The sequence below is a fragment of the Glycine soja genome, chromosome 20, assembly GCF_004193775.1.
Source record: "Glycine soja cultivar W05 chromosome 20, ASM419377v2, whole genome shotgun sequence".
NCBI classification, from domain to species: Eukaryota; Viridiplantae; Streptophyta; class Magnoliopsida; order Fabales; family Fabaceae; genus Glycine; species Glycine soja.
Window position 1 is genome coordinate 1,025,357 of NC_041021.1, and position 12,163 is coordinate 1,037,519.

At 33.6% G+C, this 12,163-nt stretch overlaps 1 protein-coding gene and 1 pseudogene across 1 annotated transcript; both read right to left on the reverse strand.

Annotated features, from left to right (window-relative positions):
• Nucleotides 1-306: 306 nt before the first annotated feature.
• LOC114403465 (RNA demethylase ALKBH10B-like) lies at nucleotides 307-7,378 on the reverse strand. The gene is made up of 8 exons (XM_028366464.1): nucleotides 6,459-7,378; nucleotides 5,397-5,519; nucleotides 5,026-5,084; nucleotides 4,777-4,894; nucleotides 2,773-2,895; nucleotides 2,518-2,630; nucleotides 2,275-2,429; nucleotides 307-1,276 (listed from the first exon to the last, which is right to left on the reverse strand). Exons 1-8 carry the CDS (start codon nucleotides 7,057-7,059, stop codon nucleotides 682-684), a joined length of 1,887 nt encoding a protein of 628 aa, XP_028222265.1. The 5' UTR covers nucleotides 7,060-7,378; the 3' UTR covers nucleotides 307-681.
• A 1,684-nt stretch (nucleotides 7,379-9,062) lies between these two features.
• On the reverse strand, nucleotides 9,063-11,120 carry LOC114403517 (annotated as a pseudogene).
• Nucleotides 11,121-12,163: the final 1,043 nt, after the last annotated feature.

Below are 12,163 nucleotides of genomic sequence, written 5' to 3' on the forward strand. Positions count from 1 at the left end.
GTAAAAATTTCATTGGTCCGCGGCAGTCACAAACCATAAGCAAAAAAAAATTAAACGTCTTAATCAAATATACAAGAACCAAGATGTTAGTATTTGGCAACTCATTATCTAACAATTGGTTTTAAAAGAACAAAAATTTTGAGAACTATTGCCATACATTTTATATCGTTTATAATGCACAACTACAATATATAATATATTCGATTCAGCAATACGACTATTAAAATATTTAGAATTCAATAGGTGCAAAATAAGTCGGTTGTTTTAAACATTTTCAAAGGGTTATTTTGCCTGCTTCTACTTTAATTCAAGAGTCCTCAGATTCTATTTCACCATGCATGCATCAAAATTGTTTAAAAAATGGTAGAAGAAAACATTACCACAACAATAATCGACCCCTAAACACGTAAAATAATTCAAAGATAGGAAAAATCAAAATCTGAATTAAGAATGGGGTTTCCCTTGCTGTAAAAGTTAAATATAATAAGACAAGAAAAAAGGAATGAGGATCAAGAAGTGAACCAAAAAGTTGTGCCTACTTCCCTTGTTCTCTCCTTTGCAGTATTGTATCGTGTCGTGTCAAATGTTGCCGCTCTTTACATTTGCTTCAAACTCGTTAGATCCGTAGCCTACCCCTTTCCTTTGATAAGCTTTCCCTCTTTCTAATCTGCCATAGCTCAATCAATGGCTTGCAGCCGTCATGTCGTTGCTTTCGTGTTCTTTCTCTACACCAGCTTCTTCAGCTTCAGAATTTGTCTTGTTGTGATTAGATTTCCCATTTTCCTTTCCCGACACAGTCCAAGTTTCCACACTTGGGTTCACTTCATGTATGGTACCTGAGCCAGGTGGAGGGAGGAAAACTCCTGTGCCAGGAACAGGGATTCGAGGAGGAGGATGCCTCGGAGGAGCTGAGGTCCATCCAATGGAACCAGGTGGGATTGGCACAGGTGTGGGAAATGACATGGGAGATGCAACTGGCACCGGCACCGGCACCGGCACAAACAACGGCTGCATACCGTTCGGAGCTGGCAGTACTCCAGTTGCTTGAACCGTGGGATAATGCTTGGGGCCTAATTGATGACGCACATGATTGGGAGATCTGCTCGGTGGTGGGGCCCAATGGGACGCTGCTGGTGGAGCAAGTCGTTCAGAATCATTTGGCAGGGAACTTCTCGGTTGGGACTTTGTGAAGGTTACAATTATGCGTTGTTTGTGAATAGAAGGAAGAGCGTGCTTGGCGAAATCAGTTGATTTCCCTTGCATCACCAGAAGGGACCTACAATTGCCAGAGTAAATAGGTCATATCAGGAGAAAGCACAGATACAATACCACATGGACATAGAAATACAACAAATTTTAAAAATCATTGGACATATAAAATTAATTTAAAGTGAATGAAATAAAATTTTAAATCACAAGAGAACTCATGTTTTAAAGATTAGCACAAGTCATTATAAACATAATAATATACAAAAAGTTATTTTATTATCGTGGTATTCTATTAGTATTGCTACAAAAATTATAAAAAAATTCAATCAAAAAGTATTTCAAATGCCCATCCAGTATCCGACCTAGATACATATCTGACGCGGTTACAACATGACACGACCACTACTTAGAAATGCTCAGTCTTCTTAGATATATTAATTGTAGAATCAGATAAAAGAGCATACCATGTAATATTATGCAGCATGAGCTGCTTATGAGGCTACGGGAGGATTTAAACCTCTAACCATCAGCAAATGTTAAAACAATGAAACTTGTCAGGGCCAATATGCATCACGGCAGAAAAAACCATTTCCATACCAGACAGCCAAATTACAATTACAATAATATAGTAGGGAGTAGGAATATACAAGTCCTCTGAAAACAAATCTTCAATAGTGTATCCAAAAAACAAAAATTATTGATACACTCGTCAAAAGAGTTAATTTTGATTGGAAACAAATATCTGACTCATGGAATAACTAATATATAATTCACAGATGATGGATTCAAAAAATAAACACCTTTAGCTTTGTTTTTACGTTAATTTAGAGATGTGAAGGCCAATGAAGGGAATTTACTCTTACCTAATAATGCCTAGTGCATTCTACTGACTCAACTAGATCTAACCATAACTTAAAATTCAACTAAATTGTATGGTATAGACATTTCTGTATAGAAATGTCACAGTTTCTATAATGCCAAGATGATCCTATGCAAAAAATGATACTAACAATAATAATATCAGAAGCACCAGCATAACAAATAGATAAGGTTAAAAAATATTACCCGGGTACAAGAGAAAGCGTGACAGCACCCCTGAACTCCCCAGGATGATCTGAGACAATTATTCTCCCAAAAGTCATGTCACATTCAGTCAGGAAAAGTATATAAAGAGGTCTTCCAAACCAAGGAGGCCAATTGTTGGGATGTGAGTGCTCACCCTACAGATGATTGCAATACCTAGTTATGTAAGCAAATCTAACACCAATATAAATCCCTCCCCCCCAGAAAAAAGGAAGAAGAAGCAACCTCATTAAAGAAATCCACAATGCAAGCATCAGGCTTCACAGTCATCACTTGCGAGGCAACCAAGCGCTTGATAATATCTTGGAACAAAGAAGGGATAGATTCTACTTTCTTATCTGTCAGATTCAATTGGTGGAACTTCATCAATCATTACTAATACTACAAGGGTAGTGAAAGATAAATAACATGCAGCAAAGAGAAAAATATGTGAATTATACTAATGATCTATATAAAATAAATATGCATGAGATAACATGCCTTTGGAGATTCCTGTTACATTGTCCACATCTGGTGGTGCATCAGCAATGGGAACACCCAACTGAATCATTTCCCTTCCATGTCCTTTCATGGGCCTTTTTGAAACCACAAATGTCTGATTTCCTGTTTACAGAAATCATCAGCAATTAGCAGGATATTTAAAAAGAAAAGAATCTTTGCATTAGAGAAGCACCGGTGAGTAGGTTGTAAAAATAACTCAATTTATTCAAGTATACAATAAAATAAAATATATAATAATATTGTAGATCTTTGGAAACCATGGTAAAATGCATGGTCTATAGATAATATTGTAAGATGTGGAAGATTGGTACCAACTACCAAGTCCCAATATATTGGAAAATACACTACTTCTGAATCTTAATATTACTTGAACATAAGACACAAGTTTAGACAAATGGATTTACAACAAGAGTGAGACTCGGCCTTGATTGACTATTAAAAAGGATTTCCTTAATACAGGGGTTTGTACAATAGTGATGCATGCAAAGTGAACTATGCACCCAAAGCAGCATCCTTTCTTTACATCTTATTGATGAAATGAAAGACCTATTCTCTGTTTTGAAGACAGGGTCTCGGATCACATTCCATAAATGGGAAGTGGAAACCTACTCAGCTATAAGAAATATAACTTGCATAACACACAAATACAAATTGCTAATTGTCAAACTATAATCACAGATTGTAATTTTCTGCACACGAGCCATATATGTAACCTGACATTTCCTGCTTTGAAAATACTTGGTTAACAAATGTTGTGAGAACTAAATCATATTAGATCTTATTAAATGTTTCTTTGCACATGTAAATTTTAAAGTAGTTTGAAAGATAGAATTTTAAGAAGATAATTGGTTGTTGATAGAATTCAATTGTGAAAACGCAAGGTAGGGCGCCAAATAAGACTTCCCCCCAAATTTAAGACTACACCTTTGGATGTGCCTACTGACATATCCAATAGCTGCCACCACAATGTATGTCTTTTTCAAATGAAATAGTCTTTTTTTTTTTTTTTTGATCGGCAAAAATATTAATATATTGATAGAAGTACCAGAGGTACTAAGTACAAAAAGTTAGGTCCATACTCATGGTTCAAAAATAAAACTAATGTAGTTTGAAAAGGAACCATAGTATGGCTACATAATAAGGTATCTAATATCTGCTACAAGCCTACAACTCCTACTCTGAGCTACTGAAAGCTAATACAGAAATCCCTCTCGGATGTGACGAGAAAATATAAATGGAAAGCTAGATGAAATAGTCTTATTTAGAGAGTGAAGAGAAAATATAAATGGATAGCTAGATTTGCAGATACAAGAGAATATAACTAGGATGAGGTGCATTTCGTTGGAACAAATTGCCATAATTTAGCAAGAAATCCCTCAATTATGCATCTTCTCTTTAGTCAAACTGAAATAGAATATTTACTGTTTCATAACTAAGAATCCTTTTAAGCTGAGCTGATATAATTTTCTTTAAATATTTAACCTCCTATTATTTCTTTGCATTGGGAGGATTTGTTATTCTTCGGTTTTGAATTAGTCATCTCTGTTGATAACCAAGTGTCTTCTTTTAACCAAATATCAATAACCAAGTGTCTTCTATTGCACCTTGGAATCTCAGAGTCGGTGCCTTTTGATAATAATTCATCATTCATCATTTTACACAAATGGAAATACATATGTTCACAACAATCACAAGAGTCTGAATGTATATTACAATTAAGTATTTGACGCGGCATAAGTCACGTTACCAATTTACAGTTGTTAGTTAGCATCATGGTAATTCCAAATAATTCTTTGTTGATAGCTATTCAACTACTATAATGAAAGAGAAAAATATGTACCAGTGGTCATTTCTAACTGAAACCACCAACTTTGAGAATATGGGCAAAGACACTGACTATTGCATATTGATCAAAGAAAGTTACAAAAAGAAGCAGCGATAGATCCTTCCAACATACTGACATAAGACACACAGTACACTTACCTTGAAATTGTCCTCTCTTTCCGGCAACCCTCAGATCATTGACCAATGAAACAAGTTTTGAAACTTCAGTCCTATCCAATAAATCTTCATACAACTTCAGTCCGTCAACCACATTCACCTAAGATTAAAAAACAGGTGCACTTTAAAGATAATATATTAAATGGAAAGGAAGAAAATTTATGAGGTGTTACATGTCAAGAAAAAACAACAAGGAATGAACAAAGCAAACTAACATTTAAAGGACCCTACCATCTTCCCATCAAACATCTCGTTGCCAATAAAAGTTTTTCCCATGGTAGAATCATTCTCTGGAACACATTGCACAAGAATCACAAAATCAAATCCATGTGCAAGGCAAATTATGTCTAAAAGCTGACTCTGATCCTATAATTAGATGTAACTCTGTATGTGCATGTGTGACTGCAAGCAAAGTAGTATGGACATTTTTTTTTATTTGGTATGTCAATATGCAGTCAAGGTATATTGCATTGCATGCCGGTGGCAAACACAGAAGGTGGGGGGAAAGAATCTGAGCATTTTTACTTATTCCAAAAATTCATGCATATAACTAACATAGTCTGGTGCCCTCTAGATTTAATCACAGTCAGCAGTAAGAAAACCTTTAGAATTTGATACACATTCTTCATTTACACCCACAGCTTCACATTCAGAGGTGGACAGAGATCCTTGAGAATTCCCAGAGCCCTTCAAAATACCATCAGATTGATGATTTGTAATAGTATCTGCTCAAGCAACCAAAAGATGAAAAAGTCAAAATAGCAACAAGCATATAAAATGTATTCATAAAGTAAAAAACTCTGAACTGTGTTACTATTTTCAACAGGTTTAAATGTGAGGGAGTCTGTTTCAAAGTGGACAAAGTAAAGTACAGAGCCATCAAAATAATGCTACACTAGATTTCAACTCAAGAAAAAGTAAGGGGAAAACAAACAGGAGAGCAAAAAGAGAAGACCTTTCATTAATTATCAGAATCAAAAAGACAGTATTGCCACCAATAGATTTTTATAAGTGAATAAGACATTTATTTTGTCCTCACTCCCACCCATTTTCAATTTGCAATGTATTAGAGTACTAGTTATTTAATCACACACCTCCTGGTGCTTAAAGGAAACCATTATTTAATTCACAAACTCTTCATAACAGAGACTAATTCCAATTGTTAAGTGTCATTGATTTATAGTGTGTCAGTGTTTGTGAAAACATCCACTACCTTATCGTTAATAGGGAAGAAGGAACCACATTATCATATGAAACAATAGCCATAATAAGCATCTCATAGCAATATGTAGAAATGTATCAGTGATCCGTGAATTCATCCTCTGGCTCTACCATGTCATGAATTCCAATGTTTGAGATCTACCTTATCCAAAAAGCGATGTACAAAAGCCATATTTCTAAATCCTAATGGAGCACTCAATTTATAATTACTATATTAAGTATAATACAAGATCAAACTTGTTTTAAAATAACAATATTCACCAAGCGATCCAACATTCACCACATTGTAGTTTAACACTTGTTTTATAATTATAGTCCACAACTACAATTAAGACCACAGCATTGCAGCGACAGCTTAAGCGGTTAAGCCAGCCTCCAAAACCGAAACCATAATCTAAAACCATGATACAGTATACATACATTCCAAAAGACACATTATTTACCTTTCCTCTCCTCAGGAGATGCTAAACTCTTGTTATCCATGGTCCCAACCTTGCCACCAGATTTAATTTCTCCATTCTTCTCGGTCAAAGGGGTCCCTTTCTCCACACCTCCAGCAACCACCACAGCATTTGTCCCATGACAAAAAGACTCTACACTAGAATTATATCCATCCTTGGCAGCCTCAAGCCTGTGCTGCCCTTGCCTAATCCCCGAACCGAACTTCCTAAACTCCTTTGCACCGGTTTTCGCCAGATCAACAACCCTCTGCTGCCTCCTCCATGACACTTGCTGCAGTGCACACACCACCTCAGACACAGAAAAGTACTGCTGCATAAGCAGCACCTGAGTCCAATTACACCTCCTCTGCTGAATTGCCCCAACAACCATGTCATACTCCCCAGGCTCCCCAACACAACGCAAATGGTGGCACAGAGAGTCTATGATGGCATTTGCAGCCGCGAATTCGCTGCGAAGCCAACCGATAAACCCGTCCCTCTCATCCACAAACCACTGCTGGCGGTAGTGGATCTCACTACCACCACCGCCACCCGGAAACTGCAATTTTTCCGGCATTACTGCATTTCCCGATGGCATTGCCATTGTAACTCACTACCTAACAATACACTACTCACTAATGCCGCATGCAAAGCATACCCAGTTGAAAAAAAATGTGACTTTTTTTAGTGGGGCTTCAAATCCAGTGTAATTCAAGTGGATCCCACAAGATGGAATGCAAAATTAAGAGGGTTTGAGGCTCAAAGGTGGAAAATTGTTAAGGAATGAGACTTGTCCGGGAAGATCTGAGAATGAAGTGTGATGTAATGTTGTTGAGTTGAAGAGAAGGAAGAAGGTTCGCGCTGTTGAAGGATGAAGATCTAGGGTTGGGTTAAGGTTATGTTCTGATGTTAAAAGAAATTTCATGGCTTATTCACCACGCATCCGTGGTTTAAATTAGATTAAACTAAATGTGCCTAATTTTGGAGAAATTATGAACTCTAGCAATTTATAATCTCACTAATAATTATGTGATACATAGATAATCTAATGCTTTAAATAGATTAAGATTTCTTAAATTAAAAGATAACATGAATTATTTTTAGATAATTATTGAATATATTTTTAATTTAGTGAATATATCTTTTGATTATTCACGGTCACATTATTATTGATGGGTTACATAAATAATGTGGTGATTCTGGACTATATGATTCTTTTTCTTAATTTTTTTGCTTTTTTTAATTAATATTTTATTAGTTTATTTAATAGTTTATGACTAGAAGGTATGCACAATTTTTTATGAATAAATATTTATTTTGATCCTTAAAAGTATGGGACATTTACATATTGATTATTGAAAGATAAATTTGAATTTAATCATCGAATGTGTAAAAAGATGTAACAAATCGATTATGTGGTTAACTCTTTTTTGTTATCCTTAATGTGCACACCTAACAATTATCACATGTCAAGCATGTGGTTGTCATGTGTAACACATAATTGTTTACATTTCAATTTAATCATTGAAATTAACAATTTGTTGTCATTTAGTCCTTGAATTTAAGCATTTATTGATATTTTAGTTCTTGAACTTAATGCATTGTCATTTTTGTTTATGGAAGCACTCTTAAATTTTCAATTAAATCTCATGTTACATGTAAAATATTAGCATAGACATTAACATTATTTTTTTCACTTCTATTCTTTATCCTTCATATTTTTCATTTCCTTGTATCATTCTAACTATGTTTGTAAAATTATCTGAAAAACTAGCTCTAACTTATTAAATATAGGTGTTTGATAAAACTAGTTGTTAAAATAGTTAAAAAGTGTAAAATAATTGAAAAATAATAAACTATGATTTATTTTAAAAAGGTAAGTAAAAAATTTGATAAATATTATGGATAAAAGGGAAAAAATATAAAAAACTAGAAGCTAAAGTTTTAAAAAATATTACTTTAAGTAGCGTTTCAAAAAATGCTAAAAGCTACTAAAAAAACTTATTTATCAAACAGTTAAATGAGTTTTCAACTAATAAAAAAAGTTAGAAGCTAGTTGAAATATTTTATTGAACATAATTTTTGTCATTTAAATTATACTATAAATATGAAACTAAATTATCTTTATACTATAAATATGAAACTAAATTATCAGTGATTATAGAACAATAGTTAACGGCTAAATTCTAGAGATTGTTAACAAGATTCTATAAGATTTTAAATCACGTCTTCTATGCAAATCACATATTATATCATATGTTATTAATATGTATAGAATATTAGATTAATTAATCTATTTTATGAAAAAATATTAATCATGAAAAGACAATTAAAAAATGTGAGAATGAAGGGAGAAAAATGAAAGTGTTAACACTATTTCCTTACATATATACTCTCTTAATGGGATAAGTGTAAAACATCTCTTAATGGGAGAATGAAGGGAGAAAAATGAAAGTGTTTTTTTTTCTCTTAATGGATTTTTGAGATAAAATATCTCTTTCCTTGCAGGGAATTGAGAAAAAATAATGCAGTTGTTCTATCCACGTGAACTCTACCTTCAAGTGAGTGATAACTTGAACATAAATCAATTAAAATATTTTTGCATACTTACCCGGCCATAATTAAAGACGGGAGTAGCAACTCTAGAGGCTTCTCAGGTGTCCCAACCATTACAAGTTTCCCATGACACTTCAACATATCAATCAAGGGCATGAGAGGATGGACTGCTGAAACAGTACCAATTATACCATCCAAGGTGCACATTGCAGCCTATATATAGTTATGGAAAAACATTATAAGTTGTCCATTTACTATTGTGTAGATGCATGCCCCTTGGTATATGTTGCAACTAAAATCATGGTGGCGGACCATTTTTTAAAACCATGATGCCAAAGAAAAACAATTGTTAACAGTAATTAATAATAGGCACCTGCATTTGATCTTGGTCTCTACTGACCACAAAGGAATCAGCTCCAAGATTTTGTATGGTTTCTTTCTTCTTATTAGGAGAGGTACTGATGACAGTGACCTTCAAGCCAAGGGCTTTTGCAAACTTGACAGCTAGATGGCCTAGTCCACCAAGGCCAACCACACCCAAATGCATGTCAGGTTTGTGAAGCCCTAAATATCTCAAAGGACCATACACTGTGATCCCTGCACAAAGGAGAGGAGCAGCAATATCAAGAGGTAGGTCACTTGGAATGCTGACAACAAAGTGTTCATCTGCAACCATGAAGTCAGAGAACCCCCCATATGTGATGGTGCCATCCACATACTTGGCACCATAAGTGGGAATATTTTGTTGGCAATAATTCTCAACATTGTTGACACAATTTTGGCATGATTTGCAAGACCCAACCAAGCATCCCACAGCCACCTTGTCTCCAACCTTGAACTGGTCTACTTTGCTTCCCACCTCTGTTACTTCTCCAACAATCTCACCACTGTAATCTGTTCATCCAATATCATGAACTCAATTAGGCACTTCAAGCTTCTTACACTTGATTAATAAAAACGTTTAAATATTTTTTTCTTGTAATTTAGTTAAAAATAATTGTTCTAATCCTTACAAAATATAGTTGTTTCAGTCCTAAATGGCTTCGAATAGTAAAAAAATTATTTAAACAATGAAAAAATCATTATCTATAAAGTATTTTAAGAAAAACAAATATAATTTATAAAGATTAAAACAGATTTTTTTTCAAGAATCAAAAATAAAAAAATACTAAATTACATAAACAAATTATATTTAAACCTTAATTAAAATACTATTTTAAGAGACACAAACATTGTTAATTAAAAAGTATAAACCATACCAGAAACAAGTGGATGGATGGAATCACTCCATTCATTAATTCTTCAACTTATGTAGGTCCGAGTGGCATATTCCACAGTACAACACTTTGAATGTCACATTTTTCTCTACTGGTTTTCTGTGGTTGGAAAAGATTATTTTAGACACCTTTATTTTGTTTAAATTAAGGGGAAAAAAATATTTTCAATCCCTGTATTTTTCTTTAAATATATTCAAGATTCTTATACTTTAATATCAATCAATTTGGTCACCGAATCTTTTTAAAACATGTGGATTGCCCTTATGTTTAAGAATTCATCGTTTTTTTTTTAAAGTTAAAAGAGACTAAATTCGTGTTATTTCAATTAAGTTTGAAGTATCAATATCAAATTATAGAGCTTTTGATCACGTTTGGTTGAAAATATATAAACTAAAAACATATTTTTCACTTAAATTAATTATCGATTCATATCATAATAATAAACAATAACTTCTCATTCAGAGGGGTTAGAATAGAACTTTATAACATGCATCATCATTGCCATCTCTCTTATAAACTTATGCATTGATAGTATTTTTTGATTTTTTATACCAATAAAATTGTTAGTATTACTATATGTATAAATTTTCAATGTTTATACTAATAAAAGGCTATAATTTAATTTAACCCTCCCCCGGTAACTAGTACTTCTTCTTTGTTGTTGTTGTTGTTTTATAGTTCATTAGAATGTTAGTTTTGTTACTATCCCCTTTTGTTGCAAATTTTGGATTTTGATTGCAGGTGGGGATTCTGTGGCCAAAAGGGTGATTGGGTTTGTGGCAAAGGCCACCTTGAATTCCGTTGAGGGCATTTTGGCTAACAACAACCCCATTGCTGTTATTGACAACTATGACAGCTTCACCTATAATCTCTGCCCAGGTTGGTTCTTTCATTTCATTTCTTTCGCAATTGTCCGTCAATTCCTTCTTCTTTATTGTCATGGCTTTTTTGTCTGTAATTTTTGTTTCTATCTGATGCCTTTGAAAACACTTTTCTTTTTTTGTTGCCAAAACTTACGTAAAAAGGGGGGAAACAGCGATCAATAAAGCTATCTCCTCTCCTTTAGGGATGACCAAACTCACATCCCCAAAACGACGGCGTACTGTGTAATTTTTTTTATGTTTTGTTTTTTAAGCTAGGCAACTTTTTGTGTTTTACTTTCCAACTTCCAAGACACACGGACCGTGGCTTTTAACTTTGGGCCCTCAGTTATATTGGCTCTTTTGCTCGTATATAAGACTTTTTAATCTCTTTTAATTAAAAATATAGAAATAAAAAATCAAAAGTAAAATCTAGATTTTTTGTTTGAACAAAGTAGAATCTAGATTCGATATGATCAATCAAGTTTTATTTTCCAATCAAATTTAAATAATGATATTTTCTAGTCAATATATTTTGAAAACTAAAATTAAAATTAGTTTGAGACTTACATGTCACTTTGCTTAGCTGTTTCACTTCATAATGATAATATATATATATATATATATATATATATATATATATATATATATGGCTTACACAGTATGTTTTATTCTTGATGTGGTTTGTTTTCAAGATTGTTTCTCTCTCTTTTTTTTTTTAATATTTGATTGATGACTGTGTCATGTGCTTTACTCACTGTTTTAGTGTGAGGAAATGTAGGGGTTTTGATTGTATGTACTGCTACTTTCTTTGTGTGTGTCTATTTGTGTGCTGAAAATCCTGGGAGTTAAGGGGTTTGAGGAATTGTAGAAGACCTAAATCCGTTCTTTATCATTTTTGTGATTTCTTCTTGATGTTGGTTTGTTCTCAAGATTCTTGGTTGTGTATGTGTGTGTATGTTTATTTCTGTGCTGAAAATCCTGGGAGTTGATGGATTTGAACTTTGAAGAATTG